The sequence below is a fragment of the Anomalospiza imberbis genome, chromosome 4 (assembly GCF_031753505.1).
Source record: "Anomalospiza imberbis isolate Cuckoo-Finch-1a 21T00152 chromosome 4, ASM3175350v1, whole genome shotgun sequence".
In the NCBI taxonomy this organism is placed as follows: Eukaryota; Metazoa; Chordata; class Aves; order Passeriformes; family Viduidae; genus Anomalospiza; species Anomalospiza imberbis.
Genome location: NC_089684.1, coordinates 22789539 through 22812636, shown reverse-complemented (window position 1 = coordinate 22812636; position 23098 = coordinate 22789539). Strand labels below are relative to the sequence as shown.

Below are 23098 nucleotides of genomic sequence, written 5' to 3'. Positions count from 1 at the left end.
GGGAAAGGTACCATAAGTCTGTGTTTGACTTTTGTACATCCAGTACAGAACAGCATCCCTGGCAGTAGTTGGAATCAGAATTTGGAAAGAAAAGTGACCAATACCATCCATTGTCTAGATGTAAATTCTTGTCCTAAGTTCAGCATCCCGGATTCAACATCATTTCCAAAATTTTTATTTCTAAGTACCATAACTTAGATATGCTTTCATCAGTTTTCAGATCTGCATCATTTTTGACCTTGATGCCACTCTAGCTAGAAGCTGCATGAGAAGTATTTAATGAAAGTCACTTTGCTGACCTATGACTCAGAGGGGTAGCTCTGAATCACTGTGCCTCTGAGGGTTACTCACAGGGTATGACAAGGACAGCTTCTGGCAACACAGGCTTCCCAGAATCTGGAAATAGAAAAACCTCAGATGTTTCCTCTGCCCTACAGTGCCACATCCATTTTCACTCTGACGTAGCCCCTGCCCTCTTCCCTGAGCTGGCCATACACTCATGCCCTGGTGCACCAGAGCTTGCTCTGACCCTGCATGCAGCAACGCGCTGCCATGTTCAGGGTAGGTCAACACTGGCAGCCACAACCTCCCAGCTTCTCTAAAAGGTGTCAGAAGGAGGCAGCAGTTAAGAAGGAGTAAAGAAGGCAGAGGGGAGCAGAGTAGTGAGAGATGGAGACAACTATTGTGCTTCATCTTTGGAAGCTCTGGAAATCCTGCAGGCCTTGCCTGGTTGGGGTCCCCCTGTTGTCAACCACTGCAAAGCAGCCAAACATGGGTCAGTTGTGGATCAAAGTTAAAAGTCCATCCAAGCAGCATTATAGGGTGATCACATTGCTCTGATTGTGCTGACTGCAAGGGCAGCCTGCCATCAGCATAAACCACAACACACACTGCTGAATCAGCTCCTTCTCTGAGAAAAATGAAGCTAAGAAACCTATAAATCCCAGCAACTACGCCACTACAGTCCAAAAGAGTCATACAAGCTTTCTTCCCCAGCTCCTTCCTTCCATTTTCATTTAGTCAGCAATGAAATGCAGGGAGATTATTCATCGGAAAAGAACTTGTTCAAATACTAACATGAGGGCTGGTTGGTAGCTGGGCTCTGATTCATAAACAAGCTGTTTGCATTTAAGGAAGGCATTAATAAGGCAGCTACTTCCAAGCACAGGAGTATTCATTGGGGGGGAAATTGTTTGGCTCATCAGCAGATGGCACCTGTTTTACCTTCTTATCACTAAAAGAAAATAAATGGTTGTTACTCTTACTGCCTGAGATGAGTAATAATTAGACATCAATTTTTATTCTAACTTTTCATGTATGCACATCGGGAAGTTGAGTCTTGCTGTGATAATTCTCCCAGATCTTTGGAAATTTTGCTTAAGGAAGCTGTGACAAGATCTGGTCTGTGAGACAATAAACATCTCAGATCTGTACAGGTTCTAAAAATGGTTTGTTCCTCAGAGAATGATTTCTCTGTTCCCAGCGCATAAGCTATACGATGAACGAAGCTCTCATTCTAGTCTGGGTTTTGTATCATGCATTTATCTTCATTTGTATTGCTTGACTTCTGCATGAGATTTATAGCCCAGCTGTGCAACAGTCCCAGCATGAAGCATTCTGTCAGTAAAAATGAAGAGCTACACGAACATGTATTTACAGCAGCAGTTACAACTGATTCATAGAATGTAAACAAACACAAACCATCTGTACTTCTTCATGTAAAACTAGTTAAAAAATAAAGTACAGAATTGGGCAGACGTATTCTGATTGCTGTTAAATTTGTGATTGTAGACATATGCCAGATACTAGCTTTTATTCAATTTTGCCTTACATAACAAAGGCTTTTTGTTCAAATTCAAGGCTCTAGCACATCCTTAGACTACAAGAAACAAGCAATGGACATTCTCCATGTTCACTCTTCAGTGTGGGTCTACCACCACTAGCCAACATCTCAACAGTCTGTGATAGGCTGTTTCCACTTTAATTTAAAAGGAATTGATGCTAACAATGGCTTGCTGTGATTATGTGCTTTGTTATGTAACTCTTTGATTTTATTTTAGAAGCTAAGCTATTAAGAATATCAGGCAACTTTGAGCATCTTCATCAGTTGCCCTCTAAATCTGTAATTGAGAATGACTCTAACAGGCAACTACAACACCCATCAAACAATGTTAAAAACTTGCAAAGGGAGGGGATGGGAAGACAGAGTGAAGGACAGAAAGACAGATTTCCTAGTGCAAACTGTGTCATGTGGGAAATTGCATAATTTAGTCTAAGCATGAGACAAATATTTCTTCATATTATTTTTTGTGTGTAAAGGAAAATAAAATATCACCTTCATTCTTGTTCACACCTCCTCTTCATAAAGTAGAACACCTGCTGTCCTCTCTAATAGCAGAAGGTTCTGGCCATTTTGTGTACCAAAATGCTACCCATAAACAACAAAATGGTAGCATCTTATTGCATTCTGCCCGGGTTATATAGTCCCCAACACTAAAATATGTTCTCCAGTGGCCTAGATATCAGGGTGTAGATGAAGATCTTCTGTTTTTAATTAATAATACATAGTACAGAATCTGAAAGGTTATCTATAATTTATGTATCAGTGTCTCAAAAGCAGTTATTCATATATTATATATTCAGATAGAAAATGATCTTGCTTTTATTTTCCAATAAAAAGTGCAAGATGTTACTATGCACCCTCCAAAATGGAACAGTGCTTTTTAGTCTCAAAAATGCCAGGTTCCACTTTGCTACAAGAGGCTAAAGGTGCAAAAGCGTTACTCACTGAGCATCTCACCCTCTCTTCTACTGGGCTTTTAAAAATTATCAGGCCACTTCTTGGATAAGTGTTAATTTACCCATAGAGTACACAGAGTGGCAGATAATGTGAGAAAAATAAGTTTATCAAAATGGAAGGATACTTGTTAACAATAAGGGGTATCCAAGCTGGACTTAAAAAAATTATTATGATAATATACCACAAGAGCTCTATCAAATAGAGGGCCAAAAAAGTAATTTTTAAAATACAAATATATGCAAAGCTATTGCATATAAAGCATGTTGAATATTAACAGTCATTCTCATCATGCTGTCCTATTTTCCAAGCACCCACCTACTTATGGGCACTTCAAAAAGGAAAAATTAAAAAAAAATGCATACTCTATATGCCAAACATGCAACTCTTAAAAGTTGCTTTCAATGCTGTATTTTCTCCCTATCTCTAGCAAGCAGCAAAGCTAGGAAAAAAAAATAAATATATTTTCTCCCTCTCTATCAAGCCACAAAGCCTAAAATAGTGATATCAGGGTACATGGTGCAAAGAAAGTCAGTCTCAGACACCTCAGTCGCTGCACTTTTACGTGTAAAGCAATGTAGACAAGATGCCAGCAGGATCCAATGAGCCCTCCCTCCTGCCTCAGGTGCTGGAGAAGTCATTTCTGGGAAGCTGGAAGTTCCAGCAGTCTGACAGATCATCTGAAGTCTTGCTTTCCAGGACAGAGGGAAATTACTCATATTTACGATTGCTTTGATGCAGCTCCACCAGAGTGGATGTAGCACCAATGAAAATACAACTATTTTTTCCAGACCTGCCCCTCTTCCATGTCCTACACTCCTAAAAAACTCTTTGCTTTTTCCCCCCTCAGAAGTACTGAAAACAATCCAGCCTCAACAGAGAATCAGAATGACTGAAATAAGAAACATTTTCCAATATCATAAAGGCAAGGAGATGATAAACCAATATTTGTGATGCATCTGTACATGTGATGAATTGTATGTAGTGACACTGTGAGGTAGGAGATTAGAATTCAAAAAACAGCTTTCAGCAAAGTGAGAAAAAGAGTATCAACCCACACAGAAATGAGGTATAAAATTACATTTTTTAAAATGTGGATTTAAAGTTACAATCTGAACTTTATTTGCATCCCTTCCTTAAATGTCTCTCATGCAAACCTATGATAATTACCATAGAGCAATATTATTTTGGAGAAAAGAAAACAAATAGTTCAGCGTGACCTACAAGCAAACAATCTAGAATAGAAACATAAATCCTTGAGATTCACACACTTCACTTTCCTTTATGAAATCATAGACTGGTTTGTGTTGAAAGAATCCTTAAAGATCATATTGTTCCATGCGGTGGGCAGGGACACCTTCCACTAGACCAGACTGTTTGAAGCCCCATCCAACCCAGCCTGGGAAATCCCAACACCCAGTAAGAACATTTTGAAGGTTAGAAGGAAAAAAACTACAGCTGGGCAGGAAGAATCTCACTGTGACCTAAAATGTCACCATCTGTAAGACAATGTAACCTTGAGAAGACATTGCTTCTTTCTTATTGTAAAAGCGTGCCAGAAGGGACAGTCTGTTTCCAGTCACTTGTGCCACATAAACTGCCAGAGCTATTGATGGATTTGTGGTGAGTACAGTGGCCTCCACTGGAACAGAAACACGCACACTTTTTCACTGCTCCACAGCTACATACAGTGCAAGTCGTTTTGGCAGCAGGAAGATGCTAAAAAGCAAGTCTGAATGGCTGCAGAGCATCATTAAACATCTAGAACACGCAATTTGGACTGAAGACAGTACAGCTCAAATTTAAATACCAGCTTGGCCTATTTAGCTGCATGTAGTTTGGCTGCTGAGTTGTTCAGGGACATAACAGATACTGATTATTAATTACAATTTAACAGTAATGGACTGAGCAAGGAGGGCCCGCTGGTTTGGTGTTGAAGAATCCTGAGACCAGCTTGAACAAACTGTCTCAAATCACAACATCACAATACCAAGAAAGGTACTTCGTGATGGAGGCAAACAGCAGCAGGGATGTGCAGGCACTGAGGTGGAAGTGAGAGTCAGAAGTGTCGAGCAGAAGAAACCAAAGCCCTGGTAACAGCTCTTCCAGCAATAAAGCATCTTTTGCTGAGTAGGCACGACAACACATAATCTAAAGATGTGTATGACTGACAGACAATCACTTTATACTGTAAAAGACCAGTCACACTTTTTCAACATGGGGATTTCTTGTATTCATCCCTAAGGTGTGTGATGATCCTTCCCTTGGGTGGGGATGCCCCTCAAGTCTAACTCTCAAGGCTGAGCAAAGAGATTTACCCACAGTCATTGGTATGGGTCAGTAACATCAATCTCTACTTGATAAGCTAGCTCTGATAATATTGATTAAGTAAAAAGTGCAATATATTAATTTTATTGTGTAGTTAATAATTCTGATTACAGCCTTTTGTTCTTTTGACATTCTGTCCCTTTGCTTTTTACTGGTTTGCAATTTTACCTTTATTCTCTTCTTTTTTACCAATCATTATCATTAACAATCTAAATAAAGCACTCAGTTTATTCATATTGAAGACCTGGTATGCCAACATGAATCCTGACGGACAAAGCCATATAAAGGCTTATTTACACCTCTACAATCCTTTAGACAAAACTTTGTCTGAAGCTCCCATTCAGTTCCCTGACACTGACACTACTTGTCATTTGTACAGGATGCACACACATGTACTGCAACAGTACAGACAGGAGTATGGAATCAACATTGCTAGCCAGATATGCCAGCAAAATCTGGGCCAGTGACCACATTTCAAGAGCAATCCTATCCAAAAGCTCCTAAGCTCAGCCTCTATCCATACTATTCAGTGTCATGACTCCAGGAAAGACATCAACAGCATCACCAGCAAAGTGCTCTGCAGAATCTCAACCAAGTGATTTTTGGGGATAGAAGACATCAGCTATGCCCCATTTTTTTCTTCACAAGTTTTTCTGTTTTAGTGTTTTAAAGAACTATTCCATGTATGTTCATTAGCATCATTCCTCCTCTCAAATCCTTCCCCAGTTTCAGTTTTCCTTACAAACAAGTCTGATCTTTTAAATCTGGCTCAGTAATCTCAGTTTCCTGTTTGAATTGTTTCACTCCTTTCTTCCATTTCTTTGTTTAAGGACTGGCTTCAGTTTCTTCAGATTTGTAGTCAGGAGGAGGAAAAAAGAAGTAGAGAAAACAAAAATCTACTTTATCACATTTATCAGCCATTCTAAAAAAATATCTTTTACAAAGGCCTGTGAAACCTCAAGCTCTCTAGCTCAGGCAAATATGAAAAAGAACTATATTTTAGCAAGTAGTTAACTGCAGGCAAATGGCAATGCAATATATGCTGAAATTGCTTCTGCAATAGGAACTGTTGGATTTTCTCATTAATTGAAAAGCAAAATATTGGCAAATTAGACTGTAATTCCAGCAAAGTTCTCTTAGGTCCCATGGTCTATTATGTCTGTTCTGCCAAGGCTGAGCTGTTCATTTTGAAGTGTTTACTATAACCTGTTTTTTGAGTAACTCCAATTAAAAAGTGGTAAATTTATTTCAGTGAAATGTTCTTTATCATTCATTTGCCATGTGAAAAATGTCTTTGAAGACTACCAAAAAGTACTTAAACTTTGTGCTATTAGAAAATATTCCTTAATAGACATATTATTTTTTCCATACTGTTTCAGTTGTCTCTGAAAATTAATTTCTTACTTGAAGAATAATGACTATAATCTGGACTAAATTAATTCTATAGTCAATGGTTAAGGTATAAGCATTACTGAACTAACAGGCAGAGGTTGTAAATCAACATTGTTTTAACAAACCATTACATTACAAAAATTACGCTCCACAAATAAAATGTCAGGACTGCATAATGTTGCATCACTACTGGTAATAAAAATAGGTCACCTTCATCTCTCAGGCACAGATGATCAATAAGAGGCGAGTACTGACTATTGGTCAGGAGATATATATCACCTTTGCTCTGGTTTCATTACTGGATATTTCGTTTTGCATTCCCGAACATCAAAGTCAATACCTTATTGGTTTTAGATCTCCACATGTTGCTACCATCCCATTAAGTCATCTTAAATTTGTCCTTCGCTGTTTGCCACTTGCTATTTTTCAAGAATGCGATTCAAGCATTGCCTTCCTCTATCTTCCAGAACATTCTTAACAATTAATTTTAGTTGTTAATTCTAATTAATTAATTTTAGAGATGAGACAAGCATTACTCCAGTGTGACTCAAGCAGTCACTACTTCACTAGAAATACTGGCAAATCTTTTACTAACTTGAAAAAAAAATACAATATGAGAAAAGAGGGAGAAAGAGTAATGCATAGGGAGGTATGTCCATGGACCTTGAGGAGAGTGAAGAGGGACTAAACCTGACTTGTACCAGTCAAGAATACAGCCTAAAGACTGAGTAATCTAGATCTAACAAATCCAGTACGTATGCATCTAGTGGTGCTTCCAGTGGAGTGGAGAAACACACTGCTATTGGAGGTCTGAACTGACCTCAAGAATTATTTATTGTCTTCCTGGTCATTCCTTAGTTTGTGGGTTGCATGTTGCAAGACAAACCAGCAGTTCATTTACAACCAAGCTCTACTTATAATCCATAAACCACTCTGTTTTCTACTTAATCAATTCAATCTACATTTTTCTAACATCCTGCCAGGTACTGCATCAAGTTATTTATTAGTGGTGTAGTTCTTTTTCAAATAGAGGTATAAAATAACCCTTATGGCAGACATTAAAAATTCATATTTACCAACAATTACTGTAAGACCTACACGACACATCAGGTATTACCTTTCTAAGTGTGTAAAAGCATCTTGCTATATAGCATTGTATTGGAGCATTGACTTTTTTATGTTGCAAACAGCATTTGAACTGCTTTCTAACCACAACATGATTAATTCAGTTTATTATCACTGAAGGCTTAAATGTGGCAACCCCAATACACAGATTTTTGTTAAGCAAAATCCTGAGGATTAATGTGATTTGTACATGCATTCCAAACCTTAAGTCACAGTAACAGGTAATTGGACATGAAATTATATTCCATATATGGGGGAGTGGGGATGAAAGAATTTATTTCTGCTCTCTGTCATACCTGTAAAAAACTTTTTTAAAAACCCACATATGTATAATGTATCTAAAGGTTTTTCAAAACTACCTAACACTGTTGTGACCACCAAAGATGCTATGGGAGGAAACAGCTTTTTTTTTTATACTTACAAAAATGAAATTAAAGAATGACACAAATAATTTTAATTACATACTGGCAATGCTTTTATATTCCAGGCGACTTATTTTATATTCTCTTATGCTTCATCTGTGTCATTAACCAATTTAATCATAATGGTACTAAAGAAAGAAACTATTAGATTTGTCTCACTTGACCCATTTTTTTCTTAACTAAGAGTTATTGTGTACAGTAACATTTTCTCTTAGAATCATGTTCTGTCCTAGATCTGCTTTATTTTTATTTTAGTGCATGTGAAATTAAATAACAAAATGAAGGTCTCAAACACAATTTTCTTGCTTTCTTGAAAGCTACCATACAAGCTGAGTAACTCTCTTTATTCTTCTCTATATCTTCATAAGATTTAACCAATATTTAAAACTATATCACATACTTAGTTTTTCTTTTTTTCCACTAGACCAGAAGAGTGGACACTCAGCTAACATCATGTTAATTCTTGCAGTAACATCGAAATGCAGTAGCTGTGTGCATGGGCAGAAAAACAAGGATGACTACACAGCATGAATCTAAACTACATGCAAACTCCTGCTAAAATACAAAAACTAACAATATCATCTGACATGCAATATTTCCAACTAATTATGTTAGCGATTATAGCAATATTATCTGTATTGTAGTATAGCTTAGCAATATTATCAGTGGATTTTACAACAAAACCTACAAGTAAAATTATGTTAGTAATCAACAGTGAATAAAGCTTTCAAAAACCATTTCAAGCTCTTTAACAGAAAAAAGGCTTTTCAAACCTCAGCAGACCTGTGGAAAACAAATATGTAAGATGTGTAGGAAATTATAATGGCAATGTATTGAATGTTAATTATATCCAAAGGAAAAGCCAGTATTCCAACAATAGCAGAATGTTCACAAAGGGAAAAACAAAAGCAATATTAGAAAGAAATTAGTTTTTACAAGATCAGTGAGAATCTGAAGCTAAAAAGCATTACAGAAGTACATAATTGTCCCCACGTTAGTGTTATGAATCCAGGGTGTTTGGAAGTAAGCTTATATTTAAAATAAATTTATTAAAATTGAAGCTTGAAATTCATATTGAGGACAGACGGACAACTTAAACACAACACTGATGTCATTCCCAATACATGTTTTTCATGATTTAACATGGATTTTTTTTTTCTTTTCCCTCTAATGCAGCAGTGCTTCATTACATGCGCTGAGGTTGCTTAATAATTTAAGTAGTTTTTCCTTGCCTAGAAACAGTGAGTGTTCTTACACCTCCAGCATGAATTATAAATTCCATGGCTTTATGATTTATATAAAGTGCAATCATTAGGAGGTTGAAGAACTGGGGAAACCTAATTCTTCTCCTGGACTTGTAGAGAGACCTCAACCTCTGACAGACCCCCAGCAAACTTAATTTGTAAGTAGGAGTCTGCTGACACTGGCAGTAATATGTAGTCATATGCAGACATTACTCTAGAGAAAATCTTCATGACTGGGCTGGTAAAAGCAGTAAAAATTGATGGCAATAACTCTGCAGTTAGACAATTGAGCTGGTTTGCTCTTAGAAATAATTCTGCTGGTTGTAGGTGTCGGTATACCTAACACTGTCTTGAGCTGCAAATAGTCATAGACCAGCACAGTGTTCACCATTCCCGTGGTGTCCTGGTCAGGCCAGAATCACTGTCTCAAAAGCTGCACACAGCAGCACCACAGCTCAGAAAAAAACCATGTTCAAGAGTAAACTAGTTGAGCTCAGTAGCAAAGGCTCAGTTGGGTCCAGCTAAAAGCACAGACCCAGCAGACTCAGCCTCACCATCAGCAGGGAGAGGTGAAAGTGCACCCACCATGACATGCAACTTGCACCACACCAAGCAGTCCTTTATGACCACCACAAGCCTCACCAAGTCTTATCCTCCCTTAAACTGGGATCTGACAACACAGCTCCTGCACTACCTTCAGTCTCCATCTTCTCAGCAACCTGTCCCAGACCTCAGCAACCTGTCCCAACCTGTCCAGCCCTACATGGATCAGCCTACACGTAGCACCTGGGCCACCAGAGGAGAGCACAGGTTTTGCCCTGGCAACTGCAGGCCTCCAGGCAAGCCATGCACCATGACCGGTGCCTCAGCAAGGCCTCCATGTAGAGCAGGGCCTCTTGCTTTTGGATTCTGCTGAAGGCTTTTCTTTCTTTGACTAGTAGAAGCCTGCCTGTTGTTCAGTTTAAAATCTGAGTAAAGCAAATAGTGTTCTTCCTTTTAGGACTCATTTTCACAGTGCTGGCTCTCACAATGTAAATAACTGGGCTATCACAATCCATTTGGTCCCTCATCCTGACACCCAGGACAACCTCCTAATTTTGTTTTGTTTTTACTGAAATGAGAGTTCCAAGTTCCATTTTAGTTATTTTTATATTTAAATACATTTGTATTTAATGATTGGGGTTTTTTTTATGAATTCCTATTTCCACAGTGAAGATCCTTGCAGTTCAGAACACTCAATCATCCCAACCATATCCAACCACATTACCTAACCCATCTTTGAGGAAGCAGCAATTATTATGGCCATGGAAAAATAGTCACATGCAGTGTTTCTAAAAGTTATCTTTGACATATTGCATCCTCCATTTTAAGATATCTCATTTGTGCTTATCCTGCTCACAGTTCAAGACTATTGACACAGTAATGCTGCATCCCTTGCACCCAAAAATACAGCAATGGGATGAGGTATTGCCCAGATACCCGTCACTTAAATGAATAAAATCCGAAGGTAAAAAACGAGCTGCTAGGAATGAGGGGAGGCATTCCACACTCTCTTCCTGATGCACATGTACCCGACATGACTGGATCTAGATCAGATTTTCCCAGTGTCCTTGTAGCTAAATGTTTCCTTGTAGCCAAATGTTTTGGTGTGGTAAACCAGCCCAAGTCAGAATTTTACCAAAACCACCCACACGTTAGCAGAAGTGACTGAAAATAACCCCTGAAACATAACAAATGATAACAATCAAAAAGTATCTACCTGTGTAATGATAGAAACAGGAAGAACTCAGAGGGTTCAGTTCTCCAAGTAATTCGTCTGGACACAGACCCTGCAGTGTGCATAGCCTTTACAGAAGTAGCTCCCTGATTGAAGTCCAGCCTCCTGCAATTTGTGGTTTGAAGTTGATGGCAAACTGTGAAGGTTTTGTCACACTAAGGCATCTATAAAGACTTCCTCTATGTGAATTTTCCTTCCTCTAATACTGCTTGAATTAATTCTGCAGCCTTTCCTTCAGGAAGAGTCTCTTCATTTTGGACACCTGCATTCCTGGAACTGGTACTTAGGAAATTCATATTTGAGATCTTTGCCATGTTTCACTAAAATCAACCCCAAAGTATTAAAGTTCAGGTAGGGAAGGTGAACACAGGACTTTGGGTGGGCAAGAAGCACAGATCATTTCAAAGTGGTTTGGAAAGGTTTGCTTCCTTTGAAAACTTATTTCAGAAGGTTCTTTCAGTTTTTCTGTAATCCTGTTTCATGGGGAACTCCAACTAATTGTGGTGGGTCTGGCCTTTATTTTGAACTTGGAAGATGCCACCTTATTGCTGTGTCCTAAATTTGGTAGCCAGTGCAGCAGTGAGCTGACCTGTTTGCAGTGTCTCTCGTGGGCTGCTTGTTTTGACCTTCTTTTCGTTTTTGTTTTACTCTGCGCCACTCCAAAAAATAAATACATGGCATAATGTCGTGGAGGTGCTAATCATACCACACCAGAACACTTGATCGCTGGGGAGCACCTCCCAGGGGCCTTCCGTCCCTGAGGGGCTTTTCTGCACGGGATGAGTGCGAGAGAAAACCACACCCCGACACTCTTGCACGGCTCGAAAGGCTCGACTTCCTCCTCGTTTCCACGGCCACCCCGACCACCCCGAGAGCAGAGGGCTCTTCGGGCGGGTGACGGGGCGCTGCCGGGGGTGGGTGGCTGTGCTCAGGGGAGGGCATGGGTGGGGCCCAGGGGCAGCGCAGCCCCGCGGCCGCAGCAGCCGGGGACAGAGCCCTCGGGCCGGGACAGAGCCCTCGGGCCGGGGCTTCGGTGGCCGGGACTGCGCAGGCAGCGGAGCCATGAGCCCGGCAGGTCGGTGCGGGGCGGGTTGCGAGGGCGGGGAGGTCCCCACAGGGTGTCGTGTCCCGGTGCGGTGTTGGGGATGGAGACCTTGCCCTTGAAAGCAGCCCTCAAGTGCAAGCAGTCTCTTGTCTCTCTCTAATGCATCTCTTACGGTGTCGCAGTACCTGTGCTGAAGAGGAGGAGATGGAGCACCAGGAAGTTAGGAAATTAAAGAAGAAAAGTTGTACGAGCAACGTTAAGTCGGTCCTACATGTGTATGTGCTCTGGAATAGTCTTAATTGGCTAATCATGTGTTGAATCATTAATTAAAAATTGATCACCCTCTTGCAGTCTCTCAGCTCTCCATATGGGATCCAGTCTGGACTGTACAGCAAAACCGTGCTAGACTTTGCACAGGAATATTAATTCCTTGTTTAAGCTTTTACTGGTGTTTATTGCTATATCTGGGTGCCTCAAAACTGTTAGGGTGTATTTTGTTACTCCCTTGGTAATGTGGAACACATTATCCCATTGACTGGTGGAAACATTTGATGAAAATTTAAAATTACTTCTGAAGTCCTCATGTAAATCAGAGGCAGCCCTTAATCTGAACCAGAAACCAGTGACTCCATGTCTCTTTGTCCCAGTCATGTTCCCCTATTCACAGAAATACTGTCTATTTACTGCTCCCGTTTTCTTCATGTGTCTTTGCAAGGCTCAGCAACACTTAAATCGAGCCAGTGACTGCCAGGCTGGGCACTCAGTAAAAAGGAAATGAAAGACATGTGGCCAGATACCAGAGGTTTGACTGACTTGCTTGTGGGGAGCCCAGCCTTATTTTTGTGATTCTTTTATTAGGTGGGACAATATTTTATCTTCATTTTCTGAATGAGGAATCAAGAAACAGAAGTCTGATGGCCTGAGTCTGCAAAGGTGACTCAATGCTTTGTTTTCTGTTGTCATTCATTGTCGCCCTGATTTCTTAGGATTTTCTAAAGCCTTCTGAATTTACATTCTTGTAGAGAACTTTCTCACGCAACTTTCTGTAAACAACCTACTGTTTGCATTCTTTCATAGAGGCGGAGAAATTTGATAGACTGGTAGTTTGTCCAGTGTCGTTGGAGAGGTGACACGTTCACCTTCCAATCCACTGGCACCTTTTGAGAACTATAAATGATTGGAGTCAGAAAAAATAAATTAGTCTCTTCATGGTGACCAAAGCTGTGGTGCGTCGTTTTTCCTTGTGTCCTCTGGTGACAATTCATCACTTTAAATAACTGCTTCCAATGTCGAGACAGGTTTTTTGCCAAGTACTTTATATTTTGTATCATTTTATGACATCAGACTAGCGGCATTAGTTATTAGTTATCGAGTGCAGCTTTGTAATGACATTAGCTTTGCAAGCCATCTTTACCTACTATTCTCATTATACAGATAAAAACACCAGGGAAGAAAGGCAAAGTGACTTTTCCAGCTGTTTTATAATAAGTTAGTTGTTGGTAAAATATCAAAACTTAGTACTGTTTTGCTTTCTAACTAGGGCTGGTGGTGAAATGGGTATGGTTATTGTACTGGTTGTTTTCTATCTAGACCCAACTTCTAGTATTGCAAGCATCTTTAAAGAAGAAAACTGCATATATGAGCAAAACTACATTTAATAGCATTTCCAAATATGCATATGCTATCCCAATTGTTAGGCAGACTGATGTTTGTGGATGTGAACAGTCAGCAGGGCAGTATTCTGATAATCACAGCAGTATGCTCAGTGGTTGTTCTATATCAATGACAGGATACCACTGTGCATGGCCATATAGTTTGGAATCTGGATCTTGGTGAATAAAGGCAGTCAAATCCTGAGAATGCATGTGAAATAGCAGGAGTAATTGCTGAGTAAGAACACCAAAGAGGGATGGCTGCTTTCCTAGCTGCTCGCAGCCAGTTCCACACATTGGCAGGGGAACAAGTAACAGTAGGCTCAGCCAGCAGAGTATGCACTGGCCTTCTACTCTGGCATCTTTTGTCTGTCATTTTTTCACATATTGCTCTGCCTAAGCTTCATCCACCTGCGACCTCCACACACAAACCTCTCTCCTGCAGGTTTGCCACAGCATCAAACCTTTCTTTTATAGAAAGAGGTCTGTTGTCTACAGAGGTGCATAGAGGTCTGTTTTCTCCTGATGGAACAGCATCTGTGAGGTACTGGGGTTGCTTCAGGTGGATTGCCCAAGGCCTAGTCTAGCTCAAATCTGAAAGCTGTTTGGGATGCTTGGTGGGACAGACAGGCTTGTTATTTGTCAGGACTCCATAAAAGACCCAAACCTAGATGAATTTTATGCAAATTCCATTAAAGCTGCTGTAGCTAATAGAGATAAAACATCCGTAGTGCATGATCTTTGACATCTGCTTTCCTTTGAGACAGGAGGCACTGACAGGATAACTTCATTGCTCTACCATGTTGGAGTCATCACTCCTCTCAACATTCAGGAGTGTAATTATCTTCATTGAGGTCTTTCCTTGTGTGTCCTTTATTTACACAGTGTAAATTTTTGTGTCTTCAACTGTTTCTGGGTCAATGTTTATGTAAGTGGTGTTCTGGGAGGGAATCTAGACAGTGAACAGACACAAGTAATTGATTTTTGTTTTTCTCAAGAATTAGGGAGGGCTTGAAGTTTTAGTAGTCAATAATTTTTCAGCTCTTTCACTTTTAGGGAAAAAAAGAGTTCTCAGACAATGATTTGATTCAAAATCCAAGAAATCTAGTAGTGGAGTTTTGAAGCAGATTCAGTAATATCATCATAATACAAATCTTCATATTCATATTCAGTATTAATTATTAAGTAATATTATTATTAATAATAATGTATTAGTAATTTGAGTATCAAAGAAGGCAGAACTGAAGTACCTCAAAGCTATAATTTGCCTTTGGAAGTGTTGGGGTGCTCATTCAAATTCAAAAGTTGATCCTAACAAGCTGTGTTCCTTATGCTGATCCTCTCCCATCTCCCTTCTGTTGCAAGCAGCAATTACTAAAGTTTTCATAGAAGCAATTGATCACCCACATTTGAAAAATTGTAGCACTGGTACCACTGATGTTGTGATAAAGGTGAAAGAAAGCAGAAATCTCAGTTTCTTAAAAGAAGAACATTTGTGCCTAGGGACTCAAAACCCACAGTGTGACTCTTTCCCTGTCTGTGTATCTCTTAAAGCTAGTCTCTGAGGATTTGATTAGTTTATATACTTTTATTTGCTTGTAGGTAATAAAGAATGTTTTATGTCCTCTAACAAGCTTAAGCGCCTCAATGCAAACAGCAGCAATAGCTGCTCCCAAGGGAGGTCCAGTGATTTCTATTGTTAAAAATATTAAGTTGTGCTGACCTTTTTTATAAATCAAAATTAGACTACTGTAATGTGAACTGTAATAAAAAAGACCCCTATGTTTTATTAAATGTAAACAAAAGTAATAATTTTAGAATGGTATTGAAAATATTTTTGAAACCACTGTGAAGATAGGAAGGGAGTCACGAATACCAAGATTTAAACTGGAATCTATATCATGTGGTGGTATTGATGTTCATTTAGTGTTTATTGGTGCCCTGCATTGTAAAATAGCAAGGCTTTGTATGAAGCCACAGTGTATAATTTATGCTGTCACAGGCCTAATAGTTAAAACAAATTGGTCTTACCATCCCCATCATTACTTTGTTTTTCAACATTTCTGTGAGTTTTTGTGTACAGTTAGGTAAGAAGAGTCTTGACTGTTCAAGCAGAAGTACAGCTGAGTTTGGAAAGCACCCGTTTACATTTGGATCACATGCTTAGTAGATGGAAAGGACTCAAAACTTTACGCAGGTGTTTATAAATAGCTGCACTCTGTGGCTAAGGTTCATTGCTCTTGCTTCAGTTTAAGAAATAAAGAATTCATGTAAGACCATGAAACTGAAATGCAATGCCTTTGTCAAGTTTCATAAGTTTTTTTCTCTCTACCTACTGGTAAACTTACTTCAAGTGAGTTGCTTAATCTTGCAGTTCTTCATAGCTGAAAAAAATGTATGGTGGTGTCTGGTCTTTTTGCTGGAATGTACCACAGCTTCTGTCCAGCCCTACATCCTTGGGTTTCCTTTCTGGGGAAACCAACATCAGAAAGGAGGCTTTCCTGGTTGTCAGAGTTTTGCCCTGATACCAAGTTCAGGTGAAACTGAATAGAGCAGCTGGATCTAAGAGCTAACACCTGGTCCTAGATCCCCTATTCTCGACACGCATAAAAGAGTTTCCTTACAAGAAATAATGTCAGACTAAAAGATAAACAGCCTCCTGTCCCCAAACCTGACTGAGACCCTGTCACATACAGTTCAATTCACGCCTAAATGTGCTTTATGCTTCACATTTCTCAGCGCTGGGGACATGCATGTGTTGTGCCTCTCAAACAAAGCAAGATATTTTCCTGTCAAAATGTAGTGAAGTAATGATATTTTCACTCACTATTTGTTGTTATACTTGCTTCCAATTAAAAAGAAAAAACAAAACCCAAACCCAAAAAGAAATAATAAATTGTTTTGTTGTTCTCTCTACAGGGCAAGTGTTAAATTGTGAAGAATAAATAATTCAAGTTTGTTTACTGTAGTCAGTAAAAAGTGGTGTTTGTTTTTCTGTTTGTTTTTAATATCAGATTAGAGAAACAATTGAAATAGTAAGCATTATTTATTTTCTAGTGGAAAATATCAAAAATTCTAGAAGCTTTGGGAAAAATGGAACAATGAATAGAATGGCATTTATGAATTAAACTTTTAAGAAATAAGGTAATATATGCTAAACACATTTTTGTATAGTGTACCCTTCTGTTTTTCATAATTTTCATTTATTTGTGAAACATTTACAGTTGAAATAGATGAAAGGAAAAAGAATGATCGTATGCCTGGAATGAACATGGATAATTTTTTGTAATTTGAAGACTGAAAATAAAAGCCTTCATGTTAAGCAGTTCTGTGTCCTCTGCAAAAATGAAAGGCTAAATATAGTACAGGCTTCAAAGCAGTTTATTGCTAATATGCTAGTGAGCATTAAATGAAAACAAGCACTACTTTAATCAGAAGCCACAAGTGTGGCGTGCCTCTGATTTATTAAAATTAGTGATTGAAAAGACTTGGGCACTTGCTTTTTGTTAAATTATAATATGCCTGGTGACAGAAATAAATTTCTTAAATTAACAAACCCATATTAACCACAGAAACCAGGTATCTTCTGAGTTTGATTAGATTCCCTTTAAAAATATGAAATACTGGGGGAAACTAGTAAATATGCAGCATTCAGTATAAAGCCCTTCAAGAACAAAATAATTTCCTAAGGAATTTTGTTAGTAAGATTTTTTTTGCAGTATTTTCTGTAGCATTCCTGTAATTCAGTTGTGACTGAACTGTGTAGTGCTGGCCAGGAGTGTGTGCTTGGGCTGATGTATAAAAACTCCCAAGAAGGTGGCCAGTGTATCTCATGTTGTACAAGCAGACTGTCTCTACCTAGAACAACTAGTTCCCATTGTAAACTCAGTTTAGAGAAGCATTTTAAGAAGGAAAAAAAAAAGTCCTCTGAAAAATTACTATTTGATCATTATTTTCCAACTGCCTTTTGTTTGAGGGAACTGAAATAAACAATTCATGTGAGTTGTAGTCTCCATTCAAGTTTACTTCCAACTGAGGGAGAGTGAGAGCCCACATGCAGCAGATGCTGGAGAGGAGGCTGTGGATGCCCTTCCAGGAGTTGTTTAGAAAGGTACCTCAGGTATACAAAAGATATGAAAGGAGGGATGAAAGAAAAGTAAAGGTACAGGCAAGGATAATGGCACAGTTTTTACAACCCCCAATGGGAAAAAGTGCAGGGACCCCCAGGATCAAAGGGATGGACACAGGAACTTCTCTGTGTTAATTTGAATTTCATGCCAAAGGAGGAACAATTTTTTAAATGTTCTTTTGATAAGTGGAAAAAATGAGCAGGTGCATTTTATTCAACCAATATTGGTTAATGTGTGTGTGTGTTTTATCTTCATAGCTACCTTTACCCATTCCCTTCAAACACATTGTACAGGGTTGAGAGAGGCCAGGAAGAATGACACATGATGAGTAAGTTGGCTTGTGTCCACTGAGTTGTTTTGTAGGTACACAGTTTGTGGTAATTGGGTGGCTGAGACTCATCCCCACTGGGTACAGCTGTGAAAAGCAGGTGAGCAGCATTGACAGCAATGAGCCATGGAGTGCCCAGGTGCACTGACCATCACCAAAGGGAACAGAGGGCACACAGGTGCCATGCATGGACATGAGGGGTATAAAAGTGTTGGGCTAAGGAACAAGAAAGGCAGATGACTGAAGCATTCTGATGAGGTAAGGTGTTACTGTGTATGGGTGAATGCTTAAAGCCTTCTGAAGTTATGTGGTGATACTCTGTGTATTGTGGCCATCCTAACTGTGACATTGTTTTATACTTTTTCTATGTGTGACAATATTCATTGCCTTTGGGAGGTTTTATTTTTGGTTTTTTTTTTTTGTTTGTTTGTTTTGTTTTTTTTTAATTTTTTTTTAAACCCAGTTTAAGACTCTGTACTGACTGGCTGCAGCAAAACTGAAGGACTACCATGAGCCAGGTGAGTTCTCTGGCTTGCTCAGATCCTGCTGTTGAGGAGCCAACTCCTTGAGAAGAAGATGACTAGAGGGACCAGGCTGGGGGGGAAGCTGTAGGAAAGTCTGCTTTGCATCCCTGACTAGTCGGCCTAGAAACAATGTGGGGGGGGGGGGGGGGGTGCTGTAGGCTGCTCCCCACTGAGAACTGAGTGGGGCAGAACATCAGGGATTGCTTGAGGTCACACAGGTTACCTGAGATTATTTTTGCTGATCTGAGGTCATTTGAGTCCCTGGTAGGGGACACTTGAGGTCATCTGGGCTGACTTGTACAGGAGGCCCCCTTAGCACAGATGCTGCCTTTGGCCTTTGCTGTTTGTAACATCTGACCAGGACAGCTGGGCCTGTGTAGACCCATCATACTTGTGTCAAGGTCTCTAACACCCAGGAGGTTTGTACTTCTCAGCTGAAGAAAAGGATGGGAGCTATCAGTGGCCACGGCAAGGAGCTTTATAGTGATTCATGGACTAATAGGAACTGTCATTGTCTACTTTATTCCTTTATTTACTTGCCACTCCTGGTGCAGGAACCAGATGTGAAGGTTTCATGGGGCTGTTTCAAGTGTTCTGGGTTGTTAGAAAGGGTTAAGTTAATAATAATTAGAGTCTGTAAAGACAAATTGAGAAATAAGAAGAGGAGGGATTGACAGGGAAGCTAATGCCTTTATAAACAATTTGATGGATGAAGTTGTGGGTGTTAATGTCTTTGAAATGGGTCTTAATGTCTCTACTGACTTTGGGCTGTCGGTTGGTTGCAGAGCCTAGACTGCTTGGTCTGTGAAACAGCCAAGGGTCTGCACAGCCTTAGCTTCTGAACTCTGGGGTTCTGTATATGTATATTACTCTGGTAGTAGGTTCAAGGGGGGATATGTGGTAGGTGGTTTGAGAAGGCTGTACCTTCTTAGTGCCTCAGCCAATGGGGAAAGGAAGAGGGCAACATGTGGCTGGGAGTTTGGGATAAAAGGAAGCTGTGACTTCTGAAACATCGGGAGAGAAAACCCAGTGGGTGTGTGCCCCAGTGGACTCTCCCTTTACTTGTTTATTCTAATAGAGTTGCAGGACTCCTCTGTCTCCTTTTTGGCCATAAGCTTCTGGCATTTGTGGATTTTCCTGACAAAAGCAACGCCTTGAAGAAAGCCAGATAGATCTCAACATCTTTACGAGTGTCTGCATGATTCTAGCTCTGTCCAGAAAGTAAACTCTAGCAGCTTAATCTTATTTGAAGTATCTAAAGGTAATTTGCATTTCAAATTCATCTGAATCTTTTAAACAGTATTTTTAAAGGTAGGCTGCTATTATGAAAAAACTTTTTATAAAGATTTAATCAAATAAGAGATGTGGTCTTGCTTGGAAAGGATGTTCCATAGTATCTGGAAAGTCTAATAAAAATGCATAAAATTCAATATACCTTTTTTTCCTCCACCCCCCTGAGATGTCTATTTGTAGATATTTCACTGAGTCTCTGGTTGCTGTAGACTTCCTACCTCTAAACAGGGAAAGCTGATTCCCCAGCCTAGTGTGTCTCAGAATATTTAATCAACGAAGCCTTGTTACTGTGCACTATCAAAGAAATTTTGCCAGTGTTTTTAATCAAAACTTTAAGGTTCTTATACATGCATTCTGGTTTTGTAACACAGTAATCGTATCATTAAAACTTTCAAATGTGTTTCTCTCCTGTATCAATTTCATTCCCTGTTCAAGACTAGCTATTTTAGAGGAGGCCAAATCTGATTTGGCCTTGAATGTAATAGTCTGTAATGATTGAATTGGGGAAAATATATTTTCAGTGAAAGTTTAGGCCAGATCCTACATTTAGCAGTTTGGAAACAGAAGAATTTTCTACTTAAAGGGTCCATTCAGGACAGTTCCATTTTAATTTTCTGCTAGTGTTCTTGCCAAGCTATTGTCAGCTGGTTTTCTAAGAGTTTAAAAACAGCTATGTTTCATTGGCAAACTTACAGCCTGTATTTCAACACGGATGCTTATAGAATTCATTAAAATGGCAAGCCATGTTTCTGTATCTTAGCTTGTAAATATATAGTGTATACCATAGTTTTTGTACTCCCACATGCTGTTAAGTCCATGCTCATTTTGAATGACATGTATAATAATGAAGAGCATTCATTTTGAACACAACCATGCCTTAAATAAAATAGTTAGAAGGCAGAACTGTCCTTTCAGACTGACAACTCATTCATTGGGTGTAACCTATTGGAGACTTCTGTGAAAAGCTAGTCCTTTTTATCAGAAATCAAGAGTTGAACATTAACCTAAAATACTTAAAATATCATAAAAGCCAATTACACTATTTTATTTCTCACCACAATTATGCCACAGATGAGCATTGTAACATTTGAATTTCTAAATGTACATGCTCTCCCCTAAACAATCTGTTTTGCTTAATAAGTGAAAAAGGTTTCACTATTGTGTAACAAAAACCAATCCAGTACTGGATAAATGATAGTTCAGAATCTAAGTCTTTATCAAAGTGTAGTAGTCTTTAGAGGAGTGTTTCCAAACTTAGGTTCCTCTACTTTTATAGGTTTTTGTTTCTTACTGAAAGATCAGAATGATGAGAAATCTCTCAAGAGGTGTAAGCATTGTCATTGTTTGAAATTGACTCTTGAATGTTTTTTTTTTTTTTTTTGGTGGATATTTCTCTTCTTGGTATATTTCTAAAATCTGGATCACTGAATTTTGATATCATAATAAAAATTTAATTTAAGAAAGATTTCATTTTGTTATGGTCCTGATTAGCCAGGGCAGATACCTGCAAGGGCATTGAACACTACAGGAGCATATGGCACTGCAGTCTGTGCCAGCTATTAGATTCAGTAAAAGTTCTTTTGCTTGGTTGTCTCTTGAGGTACCTGCTTTGGCACAAGTGTGCCCGAGAGAGTGGGAGCTCAGCTTCATGCTCATGTTGGCGTACTCTAGCACGGAGTGGATGTGGACAGGGAGCACTCTAAGAACTTTGTTTCCTAATGCTGCAAGGCTACTTCCATGTTGGTGAGTAGTGTGTAGGATGTGCAGAGCTCAGCAGTGAGGCCTGAGAGCCATGCAAGGTACATTGAAGAGAGTTTATTTTAGGCATGCTCTAGTTTGGCCTTTGCAGGCAGTGCATGTGAGGTGTGCCTCTAAATATTTGAGATGTTTGTGCAGTTACAATATTAATCTGCAGTAAATGGAAAATGGAACATGGGCAGAATAAACTCCAGAGGAGGAAAATTAAAACTGCACATTGTGTTTCATACCTTTACCAAATGTGCAAGTAGTTATTGCTGAACAGCTGGCACTCGGTAGTGTGTTAAACTGTGGGCTCCTGAGGAGTCTTACATTAGACACTAATTAAATACAAGTACAATGACCGTGGTGATAGACCTATAACAGCATCAACCTGTTTTAAGATTTTCTGAATGCTTAAGAGGAAAGTAAAATTTTTTTATACAGGTTTTTTCAAACAACAAGGGACTTAATGATGTAAAAAGCAGGATGCTTTATAATTCTTTGGTCCTGGCCTGGCTACCTCAAGCTTCTGAGTTTTACTGTATTTGAACTACACAGGTTCTCTGACTGCAGTGAGATAAGGTTTAATTTGGTCTCAAAAGCAGTTCAGGGGAGATTTGTTTTCACTTTCTTTTCTGTACCTTTCTGAATAGAAATGGATGATAGTGTGCTTGAAAAGGTGGAAGTACTGGTGAGATACTTCTCTTTCAGAGTACATAATTGTGTAGACGTACTTTTCCTGTTTCTATCCCACAGTGAGGCTATACTGCAACAATAGCAATGTATGGCAAATACGTATGTATTGTATGGTAAATCTGTTTGCAAGAAGCTCAACATATAGAACTGGTTTATTTCCAGGAAGCATCCCTGTGGTCTAAAGCAGTAGTAGTTATACAAAATCTTTCTGAAAGGTCTCCCCACTAGAGGAGGATGCAAAACTGTTACTCAGGTAACTCTCCAATTTGTTCTTATTTTAGGACCAGTAATAATATTGGGAATTTGTTTTGCAGGGGGGGAAGATGATTGCATGTGTTAAACTTATACTGAGGACATACTCTTACTGGAAAAGTGTCTTTTGAATCTCGTGGAAGCTGTAGCATGCATTTGGGCATCACAGTCAATTTTGCAGGCTTGTGGTTACCTTTGTAAAGGCAGGCTGACATTCATTTTGACTAAGCTGTTTCCTTCATCCAATGCACAGAAATACAAGTAGTTTGTTATATAGTTAGTCTGTAGAATCTTTGTCTTAAGGTAGAGAGGAAGCAGAGATGGGTTTAATATAGAGAAATCAACCTTCCACT

The 23098-nt window shown here is 39.2% G+C and overlaps 1 protein-coding gene across 1 annotated transcript in view; it reads left to right on the top strand.

The window, feature by feature from the left end:
• The first annotated feature begins 12077 nt into the window (after positions 1-12077).
• Positions 12078-23098, top strand: part of BANK1 (B cell scaffold protein with ankyrin repeats 1) — a 136688-nt gene continuing 125667 nt past the window's right edge. Inside the window, 1 exon segment of the mRNA XM_068187496.1 lies at positions 12078-12160. Coding sequence (XP_068043597.1) covers positions 12148-12160 — 13 coding nt within the window. The 5' untranslated portion in view covers positions 12078-12147.